Source organism: Procambarus clarkii, chromosome 50, assembly GCF_040958095.1.
Source record: "Procambarus clarkii isolate CNS0578487 chromosome 50, FALCON_Pclarkii_2.0, whole genome shotgun sequence".
Classification (NCBI taxonomy): domain Eukaryota; kingdom Metazoa; phylum Arthropoda; class Malacostraca; order Decapoda; family Cambaridae; genus Procambarus; species Procambarus clarkii.
Window position 1 is genome coordinate 23522002 of NC_091199.1, and position 27961 is coordinate 23549962.

At 46.5% G+C, this 27961-nt stretch overlaps 1 protein-coding gene across 1 annotated transcript in view; it reads left to right on the forward strand.

The window, feature by feature from the left end:
* The window catches only part of LOC138351700 (trichohyalin-like), a 272069-nt gene that overhangs the window by 116486 nt on the left and 127622 nt on the right, over positions 1–27961 (forward strand). Inside the window, exons 4-5 of the mRNA XM_069303721.1 lie at positions 832–912; positions 27751–27797. Coding sequence (XP_069159822.1) covers positions 832–912; positions 27751–27797 — 128 coding nt within the window. The remainder of the gene's footprint in view (positions 1–831; positions 913–27750; positions 27798–27961) is intronic.

Below are 27961 nucleotides of genomic sequence, written 5' to 3' on the forward strand. Positions count from 1 at the left end.
GAATTTTTTCATTGTTTTTCTTTTCGTTTTTTAACAGTTTTTGCTATATTTTAGTGATGGGAACATCAGATCATTTGAGAATGCCTCGACAAGGGAGTGGGGAATGGTTGGGAAGATGAGGGGATGGGAGTGGGGAATGGTAGGGGAGGACGATTGGATGGGAGTGGGGAATGGTGGGGGAGGACAAGTGGACAGGGGAGTGGGGGATGGTGGAAAGGATAATGGGATGGGGAGGGGAGAATGGTAGGGAGGACAAGAGGACGGGAGAGTGGGAGTTGGTGGGGGAGGACGAGGGGACGGTGGAGTGGGGAATGGATAGGAGGACGATGGGACGCTGGCGTGGGGGATGGTAGGGAGGTCAAAGGGATGGGGAGGGAGGGGGTTATTAGTGGGGAGGACGTGGTGGGTGGAATGGTGGGAGTGGACTGGGAGACAGGGGAAGGTTGGTGTGGCTCAGCCACGCACATGCATTGCTGAGCCACAGCAGCGCATGGCTGGGTACAGCTAGTGTGTGTGTATATATATATATATATATATATATATATATATATATATATATATATATATATATATATATATATATATATATATATATATATATATATATATATATATATATAAATATATATATATATATATATATATATATATATATATATATATATATATATATATATATATATATATATATATATATATATATATATATATATATATATATATATACATTTTTGTTCTAATTTGAATATGAAATAACTGGAGCAATTTTTTCTACAGTTGAAACAATGACCATCAATTGAAGGAAACATTACAATGGTCTAATATTGGCAGGGAGACAACGCCCAAGGACTGTGCTGACCTGTACCGCCAGGGAGAGAGGCTGGATGGCGTCTACTTCATCAAACCTGACAGGTAATAGTATATCATCCAAACAATACCAGGTTAACCATCCAGGTCGTGCCAAGTTAATTATCCAGGTTGTGCCAGGTTAACTATCCAGGTCGGGCCAGGTCAACCATCCAAGTTTAGTGAGATCAACCATGCAGGTCGACAATCCAGGTCATGTTAGGTCGACAGTACTGGCCGTGTCAGGTTGACAGTACAGGCCGTGTCAGGTTGACCGTACAGGCCGTGTCAGGTCGACAGTACAGGCCGTGTCAGGTCGACAGTACAGGCCGTGTCAGGTTGACAGTACAGGCCGTGTCAGGTTGATAGTACAGGCCGTGTTAGGTTGACAGTACAGGCCGTGTCAGGTCGACAGTACAGGCCGTGTCAGGTCGACAGTACAGGCCGTGTCAGGTTGACAGTACAGGCCGTGTCAGGTTGACAGTACAGGCCGTGTCAGGTCGACAGTACAGGCCGTGTCAGGTTGACAGTATAGGCCGTGTCAGGTCGACAGTACAGGCCGTGTCAGGTTGACAGTACAGGTTGTGCCAGGTCGACAGTACAGGCCGTGTCAGGTTGACAGTACAGGCCGTGTCAGGTTGACAGTATAGGCCGTGTCAGGTCGACAGTACAGGCCGTGTCAGGTTGACAGTACAGGCCGTGTCAGGTCGACAGTAAAGGTCGAGCCAGGTCGACAGTTCAGGTCATGCCAGGTACACAATGCAGGTCATGCCAAGTCATCCATCCAGGTCATCCATCAAGGTCGTGCTAGGCCAACAATCAGTGTCATGCCAGGTCAGTCATCAAGTTTGCGCCAGTTCAATCATTGAGGTCGTACCTGGTCATCCATCAAGGTCGTGCTAGGCCAACAATCATTGTCATGCCAGGTCAGTCATCAAGTTTGCGCCAGTTCAATCATTGAGGTCGTACCTGGTCATCCGTCAAGGTCGTGCTAGGCCAACAATCAATATCATCCCAGCAAACATAAAACGTTGTTTGACGTTTTTATTTGGTCTCAGAAAGGTGACTCTGTAACTATTTATATTAAGACGTCTTTTTAACATCAAATATGTGTGTGTGTTTTTTGTGAATGTATTCACCTAGTTGTGTTTGTGGGGGATGTGCTCTGCTCTTTCGGTCTGCCTCTCAACTCTCAATCAATCAACTGTTAATAACTACCAACTATTTTTTCCCCGCACACACACACACATACCCCCAGGAAGCAGCCTGTAACAGCTATCTAACTCCCAGGTACCTATGTACTGCTGGATAACAGGCGCCTCAGGGTGAAAGATAATTATCATTTTATTTCTGCCATCACCAGGGATCGAACCCGGACCCTTGGATTACGAGTACAGAGCGCTGTCCACTCAGCTATTAGGCCCCTCTCCTGATGTGTGTGCGTGTACTTACATAATTGTACTTACCTAATTTTGCTTGTGGGGGTTGAGCTCTGGCTCTTTGGTCCCGCCTCTCAACCGTCAATCAACAGGTGTACAGGTTCCTGAGCCTATTGGGCTCTATCATATCTACACTTGAAGCTGTGTATGGAGTCAGCCTCCACCACATCCCTTCCTAATGCATTCCATTTGTCTACTACTCTGACACTGAAAAATTCTTTCTAACGTCTCTATGGCTCATTTGAGCACTCAATTTCCACCTGTGTCCCCTAGTGCGTGTGCCCCTTGTGTTAAAAAGTCTGTCTTTATCTACCCTATCAATTCCTCTGAGAATCTTGTATTTGGTGATCAGGTCCCCTCTAACTCTTCTGTCTCCCAGTGACATGATGTTAATTCCCGTAGTCTCTCCTCGTAGCTCATACCCCTCAGTTCTGGTTCTAGTCTGGTGGCAAACCATTGAACCTTTTCCAGTTTAGTCTTATGCTTGACTAGATATGGACTCCATGCTGGAGCCGCATACTCCAGGATTGGTCTGACATATGTAGAATATAATGTTTTGAGAGATTCTTTACACAAGTTTCTAAAGGCCGTTCTCATGTTAGCCAACCTGGCATATGCTGCTGCTGTTATCCTCCTGATATGAGCTTCAGGGGACATGTCTGGCGTGATATCAACCCCTAGGTCTTTCTCTCTCTCTGACTCTTGCAGGATTTCATCTCCCAAACTATACCTTGTATCTGGTCTCCTGCTCCCTACACCTATCTTCATTACATAACATTTGCGTGGGTTTAACTCTAACAAGCATTTGTTCGACTATTCCTGCAGCTTGTCCAGGTCTTCCTGAAGCCTCAAGCTGTCCTCCTCTGTCTTAATCCTTCTCATAAGTTTGGCGTCGTCAGCAAACATTGAGAGGAATGAGTCTATACCCTCTGGGAGATCATTTTGAGCCCTACAGAACCCTGTAGGACTCCACTGGTGACTTCACGCGAATCTGAGGTCTCACCCCTGACTGTAACTCTCTGCTTCCTATTGCTTAGATTCTCCCTTATCCACTGGAGCGCCCTGCCAGTTACTCCTGCCTGTTTTTCCAGCTTATGCATCAGCCTTATATGGGGTACTGTGTCAAAGGCTTTCCGACAGTCCAAATAAATGTAGTCCGCAGATGTATGGATCTGTTTGTGTACTCACCAAATTGTACTCACCTATTTGTGCTTGTGGGGTTTGAGCTCTGGCTCTTTGGTCCCGCCTCTCAACCAGGGGACGTGTGTGTGTGTGTGTGTGTGTGTGTGTGTGTGTGTGTGTGTGTGTGTGTGTGTGTGTGTGTGTGTGTGTGTGTGTGTGTGTGTGTGTGTGTGTGTGTGTGTGTAGTCACCTAGTTGCATTCACCAAGTTGTCCTTTTGGGGGTTGAGCTCTGCTCTTTTGGCCCGCCTCTCAACTGTCACTAACTACTACTATTTTTTTAACACACATACACACACACACACTCAGGAAGTAGCCCATAACAGCTGTCTCACTCCCGGGCACCTATTTACTGCTAGGTAACATGGGTATAATTGTGAAAAAAACGAAATTACGTGTCCAGCGTGCTGTCCACTCAGCCACCAATGCCCTTCGATGTGTGTGTGTGTGTGTGTGTGTGTGTGTGTGTGTGTGTACTCACCTAGTGTGTTTGCGGGGGTTGAGCTCTGGCTCTTTGGTCCCGCCTCTCAACCGTCAATCAACAGGTGTACAGATTCCTGAGCCTATTGGGCTCTATCATATGTACACTTGAAACTGTGTATGGAGTCAGCCTCCACCACATCACCCCCTAATGCATTCCATTTGTCATGGGAGACCAAATTTGCCGAAATCATGGGCAATTTCGAACTCTTCCAAGGCCTTGTGCGTGTTCCCCTTGTGTTAAATAGACTGTCTTTGTCTACCCTATCAATTCCCTTCAGAATCTTGAATGTGGTGATCATGTCCCCCCTTACTCCTCTGTCTTCCAGCGAAGTGAGGTTTAATTCCCGTAGTCTCTCCTCATAGCTCATACCTCTCAGGTCGGGTACTAGTCTGGTGGCAAACCTTTGAACCTTTTCCAGTTTAGTCTTATCCTTGACTAGATATGGACTCCATGCTGGGGCTGCATACTCCAGGATTGGCCTGACATATGTGGTATACAAAGTTCTGAATGATTCTTTACACAAGTTTCTGAATGCCGTTCGTATGTTGGCCAGCCTGGCATATGCCGCTGATGTTATCCGCTTGATATCTGCTGCAGGAGACAAGTCTGGCGTGATATCAACCCCCCAAGTCTTTTTCCTTCTCTGACTCCTGAAGAATTTCCTCTCCCAGATGATACCTTGTATCTGGCCTCCTGCTCCCTACACCTATCTTCATTATATTACATTTGGTTGGGATAAACTCTAACAATCATTTGTTAGACCATTCCTTCAGCTTGTCTAGGTCTTCTTGAAGCCTCAAACAGTCCTCTTCTGTTTTAATCCTTCTCATAATTTTAGCATCGTCCGCAAACATTGAGAGAAATGAATCGATACCCTTCGGGAGATCATTTACATATATCAGAAACAAGATAGGACCGAGTACAGAGCCCTGTGGGACTCCACTGGTGACTTCACGCCAATCGGAGGTCTAACCCCCTCACCGTAACTCTCTGCTTCCTACTGCTTAGGTACTCCCTTATCCACTGGAGCACCTTACCAGCTACACCTACCTGTCTCTCCAGCTTATGTGCCAGCCTCTTATGCGGTACTGTGTCAAAGGCTTCCCGACAATCCAAGAAAATGCAGTCCGCCCAGCCCTCTCTTTCTTGCTTAATGTTTGTCACCTGATCGTAGAATTCTATCAAGCCTGTAAGGCAAGATTTACCCTCCCTGAACCCATGTTGGTGATTTGTCACGAAGTCCCTTCTCTCCAGATGTGTTACCAGGTTTTTTCTCACGATCTTCTCCATCACCTTGCATGGTATACAAGTCAAGGACACTGGCCTGTAGTTCAGTGCCTCTTGCCTGTCGCCCTTTTTGTATATTGGGACCACATTCGCCGTCTTCCATATTTCTTGTAGGTCTCCCGTCTCCAGTGACTTACTATATACTATGGAGAGTGGCAAGCAAAGTGCCTCTGCACACTCTTTCAGTATCCATGGTGAGATCCCATCTGGACCAACAGCCTTTCTAACATCCAGATCCAGCAGGTGTCTCTTGACCTCCTCTTTCGTAATTTCAAACTCTTCCAAGGCCGCCTGGTTTACCTCCCTTTCTCCTAGCACAGTGACCTCACCTTGTTCTATTGTGAAGACCTCCTGGAACCTCTTGTTGAGTTCTTCACACACCTCTCTGTCATTCTCTGTATACCTGTCCTCGCCTGTTCGAAGTTTCAATACCTGTTCTTTCACTGTTGTTTTCCTTCTGATGTGACTGTGGAGTAGCTTTGGTTCGGTCTTGGCTTTGTTTGCTATATCATTTTCAAAACTTTTCTCTGCTTCTCTTCTCACCCTGACGTACTCATTCCTAGTTCTCTGGTATCTCTCTCTGCTTTCTGGTGTTCTGTTATTCCGGAAGTTCCTCTTCGCCCTTTTGTTCAGTTTCTTTGCTTCCATACATGCCCTATTATACCATTGATTCTTCTGTTGCTTCTCAGATTTTTCCCTTTGGGCCGGGATGAACCTGTTTACTGCCTCCTGACACTTTTGGGTAACATAGTCCATCATACCCTGTACAGACTTATCTCTGAGGTCTGTGTTCCAAGGTATTTCACTTAGGAAATTTCTCATCTGTTCATAACTCCCCTTTCTGTATGCCAGCCTTTTGATTCCTAGTTCTTTTTTGGGGGAGATAAGTCCTAGCTCTACCAGGTACTCAAAGTTCAATAGACTGTGGTCACTCATTCCCAAGGGCGCTTCCATCTTAACTTCCCTTATATCCCACTCATTTAGGGTAAATATCAAATCAAGCATTGCTGGTTCATCTTCTCCTCTCATTCTTGTTGGTTCTTTGATGTGCTTGCTTAGAAAGTTTCTTGTTGCCACGTCCAGCAGCTTAGCTCTCCATGTTTCTGGTCCTCCATGCGGGTCTCTGTTCTTCCAATCTATCTTTCCATGGTTGAAGTCTCCCATTATAAGTAGTCCAGATCCATTCCTGCTAGCAACAGAAGCTTCTCTTTCTATTATGTTAATGGTGGCCATGTTGTTTCTATCATATTCCTGTCTAAGTCTTCTGTCATTTGGTGGTGGATTATATATGACTACGACTATAATTTTTTTCCCTCCATTTGTTATGGTACCTGCTATGTAGTCACTGAAACCTTCACAGCCCTGAATATCCATCTCCTCAAAATCCCAGCCTTTTCTTACCAGCAGAGCTACACCACCCCCCACCTCTTCCTTCCCTCTCTTTCCTCATAACATAATAGTCCTGTGGGAACACTGCGTTTGTTATCGTTTTCGTGAGCTTTGTTTCTGTGAAGGCTATTTTGTCTGGGTTTTCCTCTAGTAACCGTTCTCCAAGCTCATTTGCTATATTTGTAATTCCATCTATGTTAGTGTACATTGCTTTGTGGCTCACTTTCTTCTGTCCCTTCTCAAATCGCCTCCTTGGTGAGTGTTCTGCTGGTGGGGGAGGCTGTTCCATGGGTGTGAGGACCTGTGAGGTGGATAACAGGGTCTCAGAGGATACTGGGATGAGGGGCGGGGATCTATTGAAGGGGGAGGGCCAGGGAGGGTATGGGGTGAAAGGGGAGGGAGGACAGGAAGGAAAGGGGGGTGGAGGGAGGACTCGGGAGAAGGGGAGGGGTAGAAGGGTGGGGATTGGGTGTGGGGGGAGGGAGATTTGGCTGATCATTTGAGTGGGGGCAGGGAGGGTTTGGGGTAGGGGGGTTTTCTATGCAAAGGAGGGTGGCGGGGTTGTCCTCCCTTCTGGTATTACTGGGTAGCTGGTTGTGGGTTCCCCCCTCGCCTCTGGGGGTGTTGTGTTGGGAGCTGTGACTTCCTGGTTTTCCCCTCTCGCCCTGCGCCTCTTCCTTGCTTCTGCCGTCACGGCTCTCTCCTCCCTTGTCATGTCTCTCTGGAGGAATACATTTTTGAATTTTCCCACGTTTTTTAGGGAGTTCTTCCTTGATAGGATCTTCTCCTTTGTGCTCTCATTTGCAAACACTATCTTTATCATTCGGTCTCGGTCTTTGTTGTACCAACCTAGCCTGAAAACCTTCTCAATGCTTTGCTCAGCCCCTTCCATGTCTAGTGCCTTTAGTACTTCATTCACTGCTGCTTTGTCCTATTCATTCCACTCTGTCTTATTAGAGACTTCCTGATCTTTACTACCCACAGCAACCACTGATCTGTTCCTTTTCAGCAGTTGGCTAGTGGAGCGTGCGGCCTCCTGTGAGGTGGCTGCTTTCATGGCCACCTCCATCACTGCAGTCATTACTTCAGTATTTTTTTTTTAGTATTTCCGCAAATGTTGCTTTTATTGTGGCATTCTCATCCAAAAAACTATTACCACCTTCTCCCTGGATAGTTTTCTGAGTCTCAGCCTCGATACCATTCTCTTTGAGAGCTCTAATCTCCTTCTTTGCTGCTGTCAGCTCTCTTTTCAGGTTGCTTATTTCGTTCTTCATTTCCTGCATCATTTCTTGCATCTCACTCTTGATGTCCTCCAGAAACTGGGCGAACATTTCCTTCATTTCGTCACCTTGGCTCTTCCCTGTTCCCCTGGTACCTCCGGCTGCCATGCTTGCCCCTGTTCCTATAGTTGTGCCGTAATAGGATTTGTCAGGAGGGCAGAGCGGGATGGGGGAGGGAGAGAGAGAGAGAGGAAGAGAGAGAGAAAGAGAGAGAGAGAAAGGGAGTGATAAAGGGAGAGATAAATGGGTGGGTGGGGGCGATCCGACCCTTCCACTGAAGTGAGAAGAAAGTAGAATAGGAGGAGATGGAGAGAGAGGCGGGAGGGAGAGAAAGAGGGAGAGAGATGGAGAGGGAGAGAGGGGGGGAGGTGTGTGTGTGTGTGTATGTGTGTATGTGTGTGTGTGTGTGTGTATGTGTGTGTGTGTGTGTGAGTGTATGTGTATGTGTGTGTGTGTACTCACCTAGTTGTACTCACCTAGTTGTGTTTGCGGGGGTTGAGCTCTGGCTCTTTGGTCCCGCCTCTCAACCGTCAATCAACAGGTGTACAGATTCCTGAGCCTATCGGGCTCTGTCATATCTACACTTGAAACTGTGTATGGAGTCAGCCTCCACCACATCACCCCCTAATGCATTCCATTTGTCAACCACTCTGACACTAAAAAAGTTCTTTCTAATATCTCTGTGGCTCATTTGGGCACTCAGTTTCCACCTGTGTCCCCTTGTGCGTGTTCCCCTTGTGTTAAATAGACTGTCTTTATCTACCCTATCAATCCCCTTCAGAATCTTGAATGTGGTGATCATGTCCCCTCTAACTCTTCTGTCTTCCAGCGAAGTGAGGTTTAATTCCCGTAGTCTCTCCTCGTAGCTCATACCTCTCAGCTCGGGTACTAGTCTGCTGGCAAACCTCTGAACCTTTTCCAGTTATTCTTATCCTTGACTAGATATGGACTCCATGCTGGGGCTGCATACTCCAGGATTGGCCTGACATATGTGGTATACAAAGTTCTGAACGATTCTTTACACAAGTTTCTGAATGCCGTTCGTATGTTGGCCAGCCTGGCATATGCCGCTGATGTTATCCGCTTGATATGTGCTGCAGGAGACAGGTCTGGCGTGATATCAACCCCCAAGTCTTTTTCCTTCTCTGACTCCTGAAGAATTTCCTCTCCCAGATGATACCTTGTATCTGGCCTCCTGCTCCCTACACCTATCTTCATTACATTACATTTGGTTGGGTTAAATAGTTGTGTGTACTCACCTAATTGTACTCACCTAATTGTGCTTGCGGGGGTTGAGCTCTGGCTCTTTGGTCCCGCCTCTCAACCGTCAATCAACTGGTGTACAGATTCCTGAGCCTATTGGGCTCTATCATATCTACATTTGAAACTGTGAATGGAGTCAGCCTCCACCACATCACTTCCTAATGCATTCCATTTGCTAACTACTCTGACACTGAAAAAGTTCTTTCTAACGTCTCTGTGGCTCATTTGGGTACTCAGCTGTGTGTGTGTGTGTGTGTGTGTGTGTGTGTGTGTGTGTGTGTGTGTGTGTGTGTGTGTGTGTGGGCAGATAGGGAGGGGGAAGGAAAGAGAGGGAGGGAGGGAGAGAGAGAGAGAGAGAGGGGGGGGGAGAGGCAGAAAGAGTGGGAGAGAGAGAGAGTGGGAGAGAGAGAGAGAGTGGGAGAGAGAGAGAGAGTGGGAGAGAGAGAGAGTGGGAGAGAGGGAGTGGGAGAGGGAGAGAGGGTCCCTGTGTGTGTGTGTGTGTACTCACCAAATTGTCCTTGCGGGGGTTGAGCTTTGGCTCTTTGGGCCCATCTCTCAACTGTCAATCAACTGGTGTACAGATTCCTGAGCCTATTGGGCTCAATTATATCTACATTTAAAACTGTGTATGGAGTCAGCCTCCACCACATCTCTGCCTAATGCATTCCACCTGTTAACTACTCTGACACTGAAAAAGTTCTTTCTAACGTTCCTGTGGCTCATTTGGGTACTCAGTTTCCACCTATGTCCCCTTGTTCGCGTACCGCCAGTGTTGAATAGTTTATCCTTGTCTACCCTGTCAATTCTCCTGAGGATCTTGTAGGTAGTGATCATATCTCCCCCTCACTCTTCTGTCTTCTAGTGTCGTAAGGTGTATTTTCCGCAGTCTTTCCTCGTAACTCATGCCTCTTAGTTCTGGGACCAGTCTAGTGGCATACCTCTGAAATTTTTCCAGCTTCGTCTTGTGCTTGACAAGGTGCGGACTCCATGCTGGAGCCGCATACTCCAGGATTGGTCTTACGTATGTGGTGTACAAGATTCTAAACGATTCCTTACACAGGTTCCTGAAGGCTGTTCTAATGTTAGCCTGCCTTGCTTATGCCGCAGACGTAATTCTTTTGATGTGGGCTTCAGGAGACAGGTTTGGTGTGATATCAATTCCTAGATCTTTCTCTCTTTCCGTTTCATTAAGTACTTCATCTGCTATTCTGTATCTTGTGTCTGGCCTCCTGTTTCCACCGCCTAGTTTCATTATTTTGCATTTACTCGGGTTAAACTTTAACAGCCATTTGTTGGACCATTCATTCAGTTTGTCTAGGTCATCCTGTAGCCTTCTACTATCATCCTCTGTTTCAATCCTCCTCATAATTTTTGCATCATCAGCAAACATTGAGAGAAACGATTCTATACCCTCTGGGAGATCATTTACATATATCAGAAACAGTATTGGTCCAAGGACTGACCCCTACGGGACTCCACTTGTGACGTCACGCCAATCCGAGACCTCACCCCTCACAGTGACTCTTTGTCTTCTGTTACTTACGTACTCCCGTGTCCAACGAAGTACCTTCCCTTTCACTCCAGCCTGCATCTCCTGCTTTCTCACTAGCCTCTTATGTGGTACTGTGTCAAAGGCTTTTTGACAATCCAAAAATATGCAGTCTGCCCAGCCCTCTCTTTCTTGCCTGATTTTTGTTGCCTGGTCGTAGAACTCAATTAGCCCTATGAGGCAGGACTTGCCATCCCTGAACCCATGTTGATGCTGTGTTACAAAGTTCTTTCGCTCCAGATGTTCCACTAGCTTTCTTCGCACAATCTTCTCCATCAGCTTGCATGGTATGCAGGTTAGGGACACTGGCCTGTAGTTCAGTGCCGCCTGCCTGTCCCCTTTCTTGTATTTTGGAACTACATAAGCTGCCTTCCAAATTTCTGGCAGTTCCCCTGTTTCCAGTGATTTGTTATACACTATGGAGAGTGGTAGGCACAGTGCTTCTGCTCCTTACCTTAGTATCCAAGGGGAGATTCCATCTGGGCCTATAGGCTTTGTCACATGCAACTCTAGTAAACACTTCTTTACTTCCCCACTGGTAATCTCAAACTCTTCCAGTGGTTCCAGGTTAACTATTCCCTCTTTTATCTCTGGAATCTCTCCTTGCTCTTCGGTGAAGACCTCCTGGAACTTCTTATTCAGTTCCTCACACACTTCCATGTCGTTTGTAGTGAATCAATCTGCCCCTATCCTTATATTCATTACCTGTTCCTTTACTGTTGTTTTTCTCCAGATGTTACTATGCAGCAACTTGGGTTGAGTCTTTGCCTTGCTTGCGATGTCATTTTCGTATTGTCTTTCTGCCTCTCTTCTCAGTCTGACATATTCATTCCTGGCATTCTGGTATCTTTCTCTGCTCTCAAGTGTCCTGTTATTCCTATAGTTTCTCCATGCCCTTTTACTTTGCTGCTTAGCTAGCCTACATCTCTGATTAAACCATGGGTTTTCTCATCTTCATTTCACTGTTTTCCTTTTGGACTGGGACAAACTTGTTTGCTGCATCCTTGCATTTTTGCGTGATGTATTCCATCGTATCTTGGGCCGTCTTTTCCCTGAGCTCTGTTTCCCATGCTATATCTGCTAGGCATTTTCTTATCTCCTCATAGTTTCCCTATGTTTCCCTATTTCCCATAGTTGTGTGTTGTGTGTGTGTGTGTGTGTGTGTGTGTGTGTGTGTGTGTGTGTGTGTGTGTGTGTGTGTGTGTGTGTGTGTGTGTGTGTGTGTGTGTGTGAGTGTGTGTGTGTGTGTGTGTGTGTGTGTGTGTGTGTGTGTGTGTGTGTGTGTGTGTGTGTGTGTGCGTGTGTGTGTGTGTATGTACTAATCTAGTTGTACTCACCTAGTTGTGCTTTTCGGGTTGAGCTCTAGCTCTTTTGGTCCCGCCTCTTAATTGTTAATCAACTGGTGTACAGATTCCTGAACCTACTGGGCTCCAACATATCTACATTTGAAACTGTGTATGGAGTCAGCCTTCACCACATCACTACTTAATGCATTCCGTTTGTTAACTACTCTGACACTGAAAAAAAAAATTCTAATGTCTCTGTGTCTCATTTGGGTTCTAAGTTTCCACCTGTGTCCCCTTGTTCGTGTTCCACCCGTGCTAATGATCTGTCTTTGTCTACCCTGTCAATTCCCCTGAGAATTTTGTAGGTGGTTATCATGTCTCCCCTTACTCTTCTGTTTTACTGGGATGTGACGTTCAGCTCCTTTAGCCATTCCTCGTAGCTCATACCTCTCAGTTCCGGGACGAGTCTGGTGGCATACCTCTGAATCTTCTCTCACCTTCTCTTATGTTTAACTATGAATGGATTCCAGTCTGGAGCTGTAAATTCCAGGAATGGTCTGTTATAAGTAGTATACAGGCCCTGAACGTTTCCTTACACAAGTTTCTAAAGGCAGGTCTTATTTTGGCCAACTTAGCATATGCCACTGATGATATCCTTTGGTGTGGGCCTCTGGGGACAGGTTCTGCGTGATATTAACTTCCAGATCTTTCTCTCTATTTGACTCATGCAGTATTTCACCTCCCAGATGGTACCTTGTGTTCAGCCTTCTGCTCCCTTCGCTTAATTTCATTACTTTACACTTTCCTGAGTTGAACTTTTGTAGCCATTTTCTAGACCGTTCCTTCAGTTTTTACCAGGTCGTCCTGTAGTCTCTGTCTATCTTCATCTATCTATCATCTATCTCTGTCTATCTCTGATTCTTCTCATAGTTTTTCTGTCATCAGCAAACACTGAGAGGAATGAATCTATACCCTCTGGAAGATCGTTTACATAAATTAGAGACAGGATGAGTCCAAGTACAGAGTCCTGTTGGACTCCGCTGGTGACATCTTCCCACTCTGATGTCTCCCACCTCACAGTTACTCGCTGTTTCCTGTTGCTTAGATACTCTCTAGTCCACTGGAGCACTTACACTTTTACTCCAGCCTGTTGCTCCAACTTTTCTATCAGCCTTTTATGGGGTATTGTGTCAAAGGCTTCCTGACAGTTTTAGAAAATGCAGTCTGTCCACCCTTCTCTTTCTTGCCTAATTTTTATTGCTTGGTCATAGAATTCTATTAAACCCGTGAGGCACGATTTACCATCTCTGAACCCTGCTGGTGGTGTGTTACAAAGCTATTTACCTACAAATACTCTTCGAGCCTTTTCCTCACGATCTTCTACATCACCTTGCATGGTATACAAGTTAGGGAAACTGGCCTGTAGTTCAGTGCCTCTTGCCAATGTGTGTATATGTGTTTGTGTGTGATAAAGGTCCTATGTAACCTATAGAGGATAACCAATGCCCAAGAACCTATAGGTAGGCATTGTTGTATGTGTTGTGTGTGGGGAAGTTGGTGCCCGGGGCCTGGAGTGTAGTACGATACTGCCAGACCTGTGGTCAACGGTTGGTAGGGGAGGCGGTGCCGGCAGTCACAGTCACTCTGGCTGCCATAGTCCTCACAGGATCGTCTCCCCAGTCTGCCCATGGAATACCACTGATAACCATCTCTCTCTCTCTCTCTCTCTCTCTCTCTCTCTCTCTCTCTCTCTCTCTCTCTCTCTCTCTCCTCTCTCTCTCTCTCTCTCTCTCTCTCTCTCTCTCTCTCTCTCTCTCTCTCTCTCTCTCTCTCTCTCTCTCTCTCGCTCTCTCTCTCTCTCTCTCTCTCTCTCTCTCGCTCTCTCTCTCTCTCTCTCTCTCTCTCTCTCTCTCTCTCTCTCTCTCTCTCTCTCTCTCTCTCTCTCTCTCTCTCTCTCTCTCTCTCTCTCTCTCTCTCTCTCTCTCTCGCTCTCTCTCTCTCTCTCTCTCTCTCTCTCTCTCTCTCTCTCTCTCTCTCTCTCTCTCTCTCTTGCTCTCTCTCTCTCTCTCTGTCTCTCTCTCTCTCTCTTCTCTCTCTCTCTCTCTCTCTCTCTCTCTCTCTTGCTCTCTCTCTCTCTCTCTGTCTCTCTCTCTCTCTCTCTCTCTCTCTCTCTCTCTCTCTCTCTCTCTCTCTCTCTCTCTCTCTCTCTCTCTCTCTCTCTCTCTCTCTCTCTCTTTCTCTCTCTCTCTGTCTCTCTCTCTCTCTCTTCTCTCTCTCTCTCCTCTCTCTCACTGTCTCTTTTCTCCTATCTCTGTCGCTATCTTTCTAAATGCAATGAAGATTATTATACCTAATAAATCCAATAATTAATAATTAGAATTATTAGTTATTTGGATTTATTGGTACAAACCCCAAGTGTACCTTGGGCTGTCAGTCCAGTGTCAAATCTGTAGGAGTAGCAACACTTTGGCAACAAGCAGAGAAGGCAGGTGGGAAAGGAATTCCTGGAACTTTTTGTCTGGCAGGCAAGACTCAGGGTAAGTCATTGTTATAAGGTAAGTCTGGGTCTTCCTTCACTCCTCCATGGGTCTAGGCCGGAATTGCTAATTACATTTTCCCCGTGGTTGACTGAAGGGCTCCCAGGGTGAATCAGTGGTGCCCACAGTGGTGGGAGCGAAGACCTGCGGTGGTGGGTATTACTGGTCCTCTTCTGTGGGGCAAAGTTGAATCTGTGGAGTCACGTGATTGGAGAGACTGAGCACTGTCTCCTGAACCCTGTAGCAGCCCCATGCTAGCATAGCCCCAGCCCCCCCCCCCCCCCACCCCCTGTGACAAGAATTGGCAACCTTGCCAGGATACATTCGTCAAAATACAGTGTTGCTAGGATACGTTCATCGAGGTACAGTGTTGCCAGCATACGTTGGTCGGGCTACAGTGTTGCCCAGAGTTCAGGACAATGTTGCCAAAATTCGCGGACAGTGTTGCCAGGGTACGAATACAGTGTTGCCAGTGAATTTGGTGATAGCATTACCCAACCCGCTAAGGGAGTGAAACATTGAAATTAGCACCCACTAATTTGTCTGTGCTGTCGTGTATGCTCGATAATATAGAGATGGAAGAGAATACTGTAAACAAATTTATTGGGATGGGGGATGAGAAAATTTTGGAGGAGTGTACCAAAGCTCAGCTCCAACAAGTGGCAAACAACTTTGGGATCAGAGTGAGGACGACTAAGGTAGCGGAACATAGGATAGAGATCATGGCACAGTACATAGCTCGAGAGGAGACGATGGGAGTAGAACCATGCCAAGAGGAGCCATCCCAAAGTGGGCCGTCCCCAGTAGAGTCGTCCCAAGCACCTACCAGTGTGGCTAGAACTCGCAGTGAACGTGGAAGCAGTGGGGGGAACCAATAGTAGCTGGAAGAGCGTGCAGCTGGAGATAATACGAATGCAATTAGAGGCCTAACTGCGTCGAGAGGAGAGAGAAGCACAGCTGCATCATGAGGAGCAAGAACGAGCGGCGCAGCTGAAACGAGAAGACAGGGAAGCCCAGCTACAAATGCGACGAGCCGAGATAAAGGCAAACGGGGAGGTCGAGCTGAGGTACGTTGAACGTGGGCTAGTCTCGATACCTGCACGTCGGGATGACCTCAAGGCCCGGGAGCGCGATCTACCTACCTTTGATCCTCTGGAGGCCGAGGCTTTCTTCGACCATTTTGACAGGATAGCAACATTGAAGGAATGACCGGAAGAGGGTTGGGCTGCGTTAGTACAGAGTAGATTGACTGGTGAGGCCAGAGAGACATATAACATGTTGGACATCGAGGAGTGTGCCATATACGACACAATCAAGAAAGCGGTGCTCCACTCGTATAGACTAACCCCGGAGGTTTACAGGAAACGCTTCCGTGACTGCACGAGGGCATTAGGAAGGTCATATGCTGAGACTGCTCGTGACATGGAGCGCAAGTTTCTACGATGGCTGAAGGCCGAAGAGGTAGAGACGATGGAGAAGCTGAAACAGTTGATTGTGATGGAAAAATTCATGTCCATGCTCCATTCCGGAACTCAAGGTCAGAGTGAAGGAGGCAGGAATAAAGGACCTTAAAGGTACAGCGAACCAAGCTGGAGGAAACACTGCTTCTTAGAAGGAAGGGACCGCCCAGACAATCGCCTTACACCATGTCTGGAGGGAACTTTAAGAGTTCAGGAGCAAGGACGGGCTGGAACTCTCCCAAGGGTAGTTTGCTCAGTGAAGAATATCGGTTCAAGAGCTCGAGGGACGCGGGAAGGAAGCCTCAAGCTGTGAGCAGTGGACCTAGCTCGGGAGTAGGAGCTGCTGCCCGGGAACCGACGACGGGGAGTCCAAGTAGGACTCAGGGAACGTCTACTATTGGCATCACCAGAGTGACTGGTGAGTGGTCGCCTAGGAGAGGCGGCCGATGCTACAACTGTGGTGTAAGAGGTCATTTTGCCCGTGAGTGTGACGAGCACCAGAGGAATATGGGACTGATGTTAGAAGAGGAGAGAGTATTTGTTCATACCCTATATTATAGTGGACCCAATGTGAATAGTTGGAAATGAAGATGGGCGAACACCCCTTCGTTTTCGGGGCCACCGGGAAGTTTGGGAAGTCAGACCCAGTGGAGGTTGCAGTTCTTCGTGATACGGGTGCTGACATAAGCATGGTAGCCAGGAGTATTCTTCCCAACGATTTTATGGAATCATCTGTGGGAGTGGTGAGAATACGGAGTGTGGCAGAGGAGTACAGGTTACCACTTCACGAGGTACAGCTGATTGCCGACTATGGAGTTGAGAAGGCTATCGTAGCTGTTGCCCCTAAGTTACCCTTAGAGCACATGCAGATGGTGCTGGGTAACAACCTCGGTGTAGGTAGGATACAACCTGATTGGGCCAGGAGTGTCTATGTGTCAGGCAGTGGTACAACAATGCCAGGTGAGGTGCTGGTGAGGTAGTGGTACGGAAGGCGACATCTTCATTCCTCCATGAAATTCTTTTCCCTGTAAACGTCTTCTTTGGTTCGTGGTTGGGCTTATCCACCTCACTGTGACTCACCTCGCCACAGTGGTTCTTCTTGTCCGTGCCACTATTAATCCAGTTGGCATAGGGTGCGTGGCTGAACACATGGAAGGTTCAGAAGGACCAGACACATGTGGGAGGTTCAGGAGGACCAGACACATGTGGGAGGTTCAGAAGGACCAGACACATGTGGGAGGTTCAGGAGGACCAGACACATGTGGGAGGTTCAGAAGGACCAGACACATGTGGGTAGTTCAGAAGGACCAGACACATGTGGGAGGTTCAGAAGGACCAGACACATGTGGGAGGTTCAGAAGGACCAGACACATGTGGGAGGTTCAGAAGGACCAGACACATGTGGGAGGTTCAGAAGGACCAGACACATGTGGGAGGTTCAGAAGGACCAGACACATGTGGGAGGTTCAGAAGGACCAGACACATGTGGGAGGTTCAGAAGGACCAGACACATGTGGGAGGTTCAGAAGGACCAGACACATGTGGGAGGTTCAGAAGGACCAGACACATGTGGGAGGTTCAGAAGGACCAGACACATGTGGGAGGTTCAGAAGGACCAGACACATGTGGGAAGGATCAGACACATGTGGGAGGTTCAGAAGGACCAGACACATGTGGGAAGGATCAGACACATGTGGGAAGGACCAGACACAAGTGGGAAGGACCAGACACATGTGAGAAGGACCAGACACATGTGGGAAGGACCAGACACATGTGAGAAGGACCAGACACATGTGGGACATTGTGTAGCTCCCGCATACACTATCCTAATTTACCAAGTTCATAAAATAGAGCAAGCTATAGGTCAGTTACAATGAACAACACATCTAAGTTTCAACAGGTGAGAGACAAAGGACTTGAGAACTTTCACAGTGGTGCTAATCCTTGTAACAATACTCAATACTTAAATAAAATGTGAATAGTAAATCAAACATGAATCAATTATGCATAGATTAGCAAATAATAAATGATTTAGGCCTTTGCTGGATTTAGTTACATCAGTCGTATCCTAAACTCATGAGGTGACAAGATGTATTTTAGCTAAAGGCGTAGTGTATTCTGCTTTCGCAGTACCCAAGGAGATACCTAAATTTGAACTAATTCTGTAAATTCGTATCCAGTGCAGCAGGACACTTGCTCGTTAAGGGGGCAAACACTGTTTTTCTCAAACTAATTTTGATAGATCAAAGTGACTAAATGGCCTCAGTCACAATATAAGTAGATAGATGTCTTAATTGACTGAAATAATTAATAAAATAAGATTGATACTTAAAAAATGATTTATATTTAATCTCATCAAATTCTTACTAAACGTAAATCAAAAAGATACGAAATTTAACGTATATGAGTGTGTGGTTAAGCCCGCATAAATAACCAGTGTTCTTTGTATGAGGAAAATGGTAATGACATAAAACCGATTGATCACTATACAACCAATCAATAAATAAAAACAGTTATAACCGTTCTGATAAAATGTAAAGGAACCCGAGTACACAAAGTCTAATTATGCCAGGTTCATTTAACTCTTCTCTTGAGCTGGGAAAGTTGTTTCATTTGATGAACCCATAGCGAGCTTGGCGTCTGCCGGCGTTCTTGTAATTCTTCTTAATTAACCAATGGCTCTGTTACAGTCTCTCTACTCAAAGTTTATGCACCTAATTGTTCACTAAACATTCGTCTGTTTGTTGAAGACCGTCAGCATCTCACAAACGCTCATGATAGCAAACAAAGTGGAACTGTTGGTCAGAGCCTCGAAGTGCGCATTCCTGGGGAACAAACCAAATGTGAAGATTGACGTCCCTCCACCCCGGAGTTGACGTCCCTCCACCCCGGAGTTGACGTCCCTCCACCCCGGAGTTGACGTCCCTCCACCCCGGAGTTGACGTCCCTCCACCCCAGAGTTGACGTCCCTCCACCTTGGAGTTGACGTCCCTCCACCCCGGAGTAGACGTCCCTCCACCCCGGAGTTGACGTCCCTTCACCCCGAAGTTAACGTCCCCTCCGCCCCAGAGTTGACCTCCCTCCACCCCGGAGTTGATGTCCCTCCACCCCGGAGTAGACGTCCCTCCACCCCGGAGTTGACGTCCCTTCACCCCGGAGTTGATGTCCCTCCACCCCGGAGTAGACGTCCCTCCACCCCACAGTTGACGTCCCCTCCACCCCAGAATTAACGTCCCCTCCTCCCCGGAGTTGACGTCCCCTCCTCCCCGGAGTTGACGTCTCTCCATCCCAGAGTTGACATCCCTCCACCCCGGAGTTGACGTCTCTCCACCCCGGAGTTGACGTCACCTCCTCCTCGGAGTTGACGTCTATCCTCCCCTGAGTTGACGTCCCCTCTTTCCCGGAGTTGACGTCTCTCCACCCCGGAGTTGAAGTCCCTCCACCCCGGAGTAGACGCCCCTACTCCCCAGTGTTGACGTCCCTCCGCCCCGGAGTTGACGTCCCTCCGCCCCGGAGTTGACGTCCCTCCACCCCGGAGCTGACGTCCCTCCACCCTGGAGTAGACGTCCCTCCACACCCTGAGTTGACCTCCCTACACCCCGGAGTTGATGTCCCTCCACCCCGGAGTTGACCTCCCTCCACCCCGGAGTTGACGTCCCTCCACCCTGGAGTTGACGTCCCTCCACCCCGAAGTAGACGTCCCTCCACCCCGGAGTTGACCTCCCTTCATCCCGAAGTTGACGTCTCCTCCACCCCGGAGTTGACCACCCTCCACCCCGGAGTTGACGTCCCTCCACCCCGGAGTTGACGTCCCTCCACCCCACAGTTGACGTCCCCTCCACCCCAGAATTGACGTCCCCTCCTCCCCGCAGTTGACGTCTCTCCACCCCGGAGTTGACGTCCCCTCCTCCCCGGAGTTGATGTCTCTCCACCCCGGAGTTGACGTCCCTTCACCCCGGAGTAGACGTCCCTCTACCCCGGAGTTGACGTCCCTCCACCCCACAGTTGACGTCCCCTCCACCCCAGAATTGACGTCCCCTCCTCCCCGGAGTTGACGTCTCTTCACCCCGGAGTTGACGTCCCTTCACTCCGGAGTTGACGTCTCTCCACCCCGGAGTTGACGTCCCCTCCTCCTCGGAGTTGACGTCTATCCTCCCGTGAGTTGACGTCCCCTCCTCCCCGGAGTTGACGTCTCTCCACCCCAGAGTTGACGTCCCTCCACCCCGGAGTTGACGTCCCTCCACCCCGGAGTTGACGTTCCTCCACCCAGGAGTTGACGTCTCTAAACCCCAGAGTTGACGTCACCTCCACCCCGGAGATGACGTCCCCTCCTCCCCGGAGTTGACGTTCCTCCACCCCGGAGTTGACGTCTCTCCACCCCTGAGTTGACGTCCCCTCCTCCCCCGGAGTTGACGTCCCCTCCTCCCCACAGTTGACGTCCCTTCCACCCCAGAATTGACGTCCCCTCCTCCCCGGAGTTGACGTCCCCTCCTCCTCGGAGTTGACGTCTATCCTCCCCTGAGTTGACGTCCCCTCCTCCCCTAAGTTGACGGCTCTCCACCCCAGATTTGACGTCCTTCCACCCCGGAGTTGACATCCCTCCACCCTGGAGTAGACGTCCCTCCACCCCGGAGTAGACGTTCCTCCTCCCCAGAGTTGACGTCTCTCCACCCCTGAGTTGACGTCCCCTCCTTCCTGGAGTTGACTTCCTCTCCTCCCCGGAGTTAACGTCTCTCCACCCCGGAGTTGACGTCTCTCCACCCGGAGTTGACGTCTCCCCACCCCAGAGTTGACGTCCCCTCCACCCCGGAGAAGGGAGAGCGGGGAGCTAGTTACTCAATTTTAATTGCTAATATATCGGCCCAGAAGTGCTTAAACATATGGTCAGTAAGCTAACATTGAATACAAGTAGAACTATAAAATGATTCAATTATATAACTTAAACGCCCTCTGGAGGAGATATAAATCCATGATGAACATCACTAATTATGAGATATTATAAAAGGCATTAAACTCAGCCAAAAAGGAAATTAGATCAGCCAAAAGAAACTACGAAAACCACATGCTCAAAACATAAAGAAAGTTCCTAAGTCGTTCTATGCCTATAAGAAGAAAAACTAAACAAAAGACTCGGTCGACCTTGGTAAGATAACTCTAACCAAATTGAATTGGACGATAAAAGTGCAGCAGCACTGAATGAATACTTAACATCAGTGTTTACACTAGAAAGTTTATGTGGCATCCCATTACCCACACAAATATTTGAAGAAGGTGAAGAGAACGAATTAAGTGATATACCCATAACGTGCAACATTACCAGGAAGAGCACTGACAAACTATAAGACTCAAACACCCCAGGTGGGGGGAAGGGAAGGGAACTATCAGGAGAGTGCTAAGCAATTACGACTATATAGCACTGGGAAGGGATGAGGCTAAGGATTTCGGATGGGTCGTAGGGGATGTGGGGGGGGCGATGAACGGTGCCCAACTACTTGGACGGTCGGGGATTGATCGCCGACCTGCATGAAGCGAGACCGTGGCTCTACCGTCCACCCAAAGTGGTTGGGTATCCCAGTTGTGGTCAGAATTATATTCTAAACCGTAAAGGAACTGGCAGAGGAACTATACCTACCATTGGAACTCCATTCCAGAAAATCTCTGGACCACGGGATAGTTCCCCTAGATTGGAAATATGCCAATGTCACCCCTTCAAGTTCAAGTACATTTATTGAGACAATATGATACATCTCAAAAGGATAGAATAGCTAGGGCTATTTCTACCCTCCACTGTCACCCCTATTTCCAAAATAGACAGAAATCTCAGTAGAAAGCTACCGTCCGATTAGCTTGACATCACACATCTGCAAGCTCATGGGAGAGTCCTAAGGGAGAGAATCATCCACCATCTCACAGTGAACAATTTTATAATATCAACTCAACTTTGGTATGTTAAAAATAGATCACATTTTTGGAAACGGTAAGGAGCTACTCAGACAAAGGACTTCCAGCAGATGTAGTATATATGCACTGTGATAATGCTTTCGATAAAAGGTACCACATGAAAGACAAGCAAGGAAATTACAGGCACATGGAATAAATAGTATTCCATTTATTAAATTAATTGTAAATAATTCAAATAAAATATAACAAGAATAAATAAAACAATGGTTAAAACAAAGAAAACAGAAGGTTGTGCTAAATGGGAAGGAATCTGACTGGAGAAATGTGGTGAGTAGGGTACCACATAGATCCATTTTCGACCCAATTGTTTTTATAGTATATACTAGCTGTACCCAGCCACGCGTTGCTGTGACTTAGCAACGCATGCGCGTTCCAGAGCCACAGCAACCTTCCCCTGTTCCCCCATCCTACTCACCATTCCCATCATCTCCGGTCCCCTCGTCCTCCCTACATTTCCCTCACTTCCCCGTCCCCTCGTCCTCCCCATCATCCCCCCCACACCCCCGTCCCTTCGTCCTCCCCACCATTCCCCCCCCCTTCACCATCTCCCATTTCCCTGTCCCCTTGTCAGCCCCACCATTCTTCACTCCTCCGTCCCCTCCTATCCACCATCCCCCACTTCCCCGTTCCTTCATCCTCCCCACATCATCATTTTGCAGATGACACAAAAATTTATGGTGAAGTGGGAAGTGAAAATGATATCGAGGACTTAGGAAGAAATCCACATAACTCCACAAATGGTCAGAAGACTGGCAAATGCTTTTTAATGTAACAAATGCAAGACCTTACATGGGGGATATAACAACCCACGTCACAACAACCAAATGATTAACATTACCTTGCGGCATATTACTGAACATAATGAAGGAACTTGGAGTCAAAATCCATCACTCTGCAAACACACAGTGTAACGGTCCCTATTGTTACCTCATTACTAAGTGGTTACATCTTGTTATACAGTTTTTATGGCGGTTTAGTTGTTTCAACTTGCTAGATAATTGTCACAATTTGTTAGAAGGTGTTACAACATGTTAGAAGGTGTTACAACATGTTAGAAGGTGTTACAACTTGTTAGAAGGTTTTACAACATGTTAGAAGGTGTTACAAAATGTTAGAAGGAGTTACAACTTGTTAGAAGGTGTTATAACATGTTAAAAAGAGTTACAACATGTTAGAAAGTGTTAGATCTTGTTAGAAGGAGTTACAACTTGTTAGAAGGAGTTACAACTTGTTAGAAGGAGTTACAACTTGTTACAAGGTGTTACAACATGTTAGAAGGAGTTCCAACTTGTTAGAAGGTGGTACAGAGTGTTAGAAGGTGTTACAACTTGTTATAAGGTGTTAAAACTTGCTAGAAGATGTTACAACTTGTTAGAAGGTGTTACAACATGATATAAAGTGTTACAACATGTTAGAAGGAGTTACAACTTGTTAGAAGGTGTTACAACATATTAGAAGGAGTTACAACTTGTTTGAAGGTGGTACAAAGTGTTAGGTGTTACAACTTGTTAGAACGTGTTACAACTTGTTAGAAAATGTTGCAACTTGTTAGAAGGTGTTAGAAAGTGTTACAATGTGGTAGAAAGTGATACAATATGTTAGAAGATGTTACAACGTGTTAGAAGGTGTTCCAGCTTGTTAGAAGGTGTTGTAACTTGTTAGAAGGTGTTACAACTTGTTAGAAACTGTTGCAACTTGTTAGAAGGTGTTACAACATTTTAGAAGGTGTTACAACATGTTAGAAGGTGTTACAACGTGTTAGAAGGTGTTACAACTTGTTAGAAGGTGTTACAGCTTGTTAGACAGTTGTCACAACATGTTAGAAGGTGTTACAACATGTTAGATAGTTGTTAGTTGTTACAACATGTTAGAAGCTGTTACAACATGTTAGACAGTTGTTACAACATGTTAGGAAGTGTTACAACATGTTAGAAGGTGTTACAACGTATTAGAAGGTGATACGACTTGTTAGAACGTTGCAGCATCGACGTAGTTTCTTTGTGTCTTTCGGGATATAAACCCAAGGAATCGCCTACTCGCTGAAGCTGTATACGACAAAACTGTTTAATTTTAAAATCCACCATGAAAATAAATCATCAGGACAAATGTGGGCCCACTGATAAGCCACTGGCTTTCTATACTCATCAGGAGTACTAGAGTGTTAGTTACCCCCCAGGTAATTTCAGGTACACGACTTGTGCTCGACAGAGTATAATCCAAGATAATTAATAGGAGCTAGTGTGGCAGCGCATAGACTGTAGACTCCCTTTTGAACTCCTCCTAAGGTTTCACCCTTGCATCACTCACCCAACGCCAGTCTGCACACTGCCAGTAGTGTAAATTAGGACTACGACCGTCCACGCCATCTGAGCAGATGAGCCAGTTGTGGCCACCTGCCCAGGTAAGGGACCTGGTCATAGTCCTAAGGGGTATGGGAGGACCCCCCCACGTGCCTGTGCATAGTCTTCTGGAAGGATTTGCTGTTATCAATGATGATAGGGGGATTTGAGGATAGGGGGAGTATGTGTAGCAGGTGTGCAGCAGGTGTGTAGCTCATTCTCTGCCTTACCAACTCTACTTCATCATTCAACTTTGCCTTCCTTCTTCTTGGCTTGTGTGTTTACTCTCCAATATGCAGTAATTTAAATTCCCCCATCACAAAATTTATTAAGTTTAACTTTTACCAGACAGTATCTTTCATCATTCCTTTACTAAAATTATTCCTCACAGGTGAAAATAGACAAGTTTAGCTTCATTCAACAGTTTCTTAACTGCATTATGCTTCATTCGACTTTCAAAATACTCAAGTACATCATCGTTACTTTATTTCTAAGCCCTTGTGTTAAATAAACAGTCTTTGTCTAGCCTATCAATATCTTTGGGAAACTTGCATGGGGTGATCACATCTACTGAGTTTTATTCAAGTATTTTATGAGATATAAATCTCACCATCCTGTTATGAACTATAGGAGGGAATCATGTTCCATAAAAATACTATAGGTGGCTTGAAAGATACTATCACCCAAGATTTTGTAATGAAATTTGAAAACGTCATGCACGCCTTTATACCTTGGACCCATAAAGAAACTGGAGAACTTTGAAAGACGTCAGATATATAAGCAGAGATAATCGACTTTCGCAATAATCTAGTTATTGTTATTGATATAACAATAATTAGATTAAGGTTGTGTCACATCGTACAGTCAGCACACATCACTAAATACAGAATAGTCAACATTAAACTCTGCATCCACTCTCATGTGGTTGAAACAATCAAACACTACAATCATTCCTTGTAACGTAATGTAACATGACGTAACGAGGTAATCATCTCCCTGCTGTCCAAAATATCATTTTTAAAATATAAATGTTTTAGTCCTTGTAACACAATATAACGTAACAGGGAAATCATCTTTCTGCTGCCCAAAATATCATTTTGAAATGTAAAAGTATGATTTAGTCCATCTCCATTACATCTCCCACCAAATAAATATTCTTTATTTATTTCTAACTCTAGAGGCTACATGCAGAACTCTAGAGGGCGACAGAACTCCTTTGGTTAATGTGTGTGGTTTTAAAAAACATGAGTCTGAGTGATGGGTTGGGGTGATGGACAGCTGTTACCCCATCAGACATGAGCGTGTGACTGTCACCCGACCCCTCCCTCCCTTTTTTCCCACGCCTCCCTAACCTAACCTTTCCACATAGTCAACCCGGTCTCCTAGGTCCTGTGTTGCCAAGTGCTGCCTGCATGCTTGACTCTAGCCCTCCCTATGCTTAAACCTCACTAAGCATGCTCACCTGTATAACTCTACGACCCCATTACACACACTTTCATTTTACTCTTTAACATACATACACCTGCACACATGCTACACACCTGCTACACATACTCTCCCTATCCTCACATCCCCCTTTCAGCACTGGCAACTGCAAATCTTCCCAGGTGACTACGCATGAGCGCGAGGCGGTCCTCCCAAACCTCTTAGGACTATGAACGGGTCCCTTACCTGGACAGGTGGCCACAGCTGGCTCATCTCAGATGGCGCGGACAGTCATAGTCCTAATTTACGCTACTGGCAGTGTGTAGACTAGCGTTGGGTGGGTGATGCTAGGGTGAACACTTAGGAAGAGCTCAATAGAAGCTAGTGTAGCATGGTGTAGACTGGCATTGGGAGGGTGATGCTAGGGGGGAATCCTTAAGAGGAGTTCATACTCTCCTACCACCAAATACCTTTTTGATAGGCAATTTAATAAACATTTTCCACAATTCAGACATGTGACTCAGTAATAGTGACACAAATATCTGACTCAGTGTGAGTGACCGATTATGCATGCTTTAGCACGAGTAATGCAGTATTAATAAATCAATGGGAGTTGCTCAGTAAGAATGACTAAATTGAAGTGATTCAAATTGAGTTACTCAGATTGAGTGATTCTATGAGGGTGACTCAGTATGAGCAAATATGTTGCAGTGACTTTGCATGATTCAGTATCAATGAATCAGTGTAAGTGACTTATTATAAGTGATTCAATAAAAGTGACTATATTACTGAGTCAATGAGACTCCGTATGAGTGCCTCAGGATGACTCAAATTTTTTTTTTTTTTCATTTTGCCCCGAGGGGCGAGTTTATTGGGCAGCGCCACTCATCTTGTGAGTGGACACACCGCCATAGCAGCATGTACAGCATTCCCCAATAGGAAGAAAACCCGCTGGGTTGTTCATCCTACCACTTGTGCCCAGAGACAGCTGGGACTTGCTTAACCGTCTCAAGTGAACAGCTTCTCAAACAAGATTAACATTAATCTTCGTCAACCCTTAAAATCTTGTTATCTTGTAGGTGCAAATTGGGGGAATCTTTTACTAACACTATCAACATATGACAAATAGTATTTTCCTAATTCAATCAAGGTGGGGTTTAATGTTCTACACATATTTGTAATGTCTCTCAGATGTTCACATTCTCTCAGGTAGTGGTCAAGACGGTCTCCGTCACTCTCACCACAGATTCTGCAACTCAGCTGCTCAACTGTTGTTTCCATTCCAAATCTCCTTGGATATTTGTATCCAAGACGAATTCTCGCTATTATTAATTCTCTCCTGCGGCCACCTCCTCTTCGTTCATAATGATTGGTATTGCCAGCTGCAACTATGATGTATCAGCATACAGATTCACTGATTTGTTATTCTACTCTCCTTTCCTCAGTAACATTGTTGCGGTGATGTTGCCTGATAATGCCTCTAATTTGTACAAGAGTCTTGGGTGTGTAGTATTCAATATGGTCTCCTTCAGCGCCTTCAGCAGCCAGCACATCTACACGTTCTTTTCCACAGATTCCAACATGGGAGGGGATCCACAGAAATTTGACAAATCTTCCCTGATTTGTTAGTTCTCTCACAGCTCATTTGATTTCAGCGACTATCGCAAGATTTTTTGCCCGATTTTTGCAAAGGTTTTAAATCTCGGGTAGAAAATCTTGCGATACTTGCTGAAATCCAGAGAGCTGAGAGAGTTTCTCACAATAAATCAAGAGAGCTGAGTCACTCAAAGCAAGTGAAACAGTTTTCGTGATTCAGCATGTCATACAAAATGGTGTGCGGGGCCTGGACTCAACCAGGAGGACTTTATCCGTGATGTGGGCTTAGTCTCCACAGTAATGATTAACATGCTTGGTTCTGGAGAGTTTTATGTAGCTGCTGGACATCTCCCACATTATGTTGGTGATGTCCAGGCCTTTACTTGGTGAATTGTTGAGGTGTTTTATGAGTTGTGATCTCTCCCACAGGGAGGGACGGCCGGTGTCTGCCTGGTGTGACATGACTACTGACGGAGGTGAGTAATCTCTCCCACAGGGAGGGACGGCCAGTGTCTGCCTGGTGTGACATGACTACTGACGGAGGTGAGTAATCTCTCCCACAGGGAGGGACGGCTGGTGTCTGCCTGGTGTGACATGAGTACTGACGGAGGTGAGTACTCTCTCCCACAGGGAGGGACGG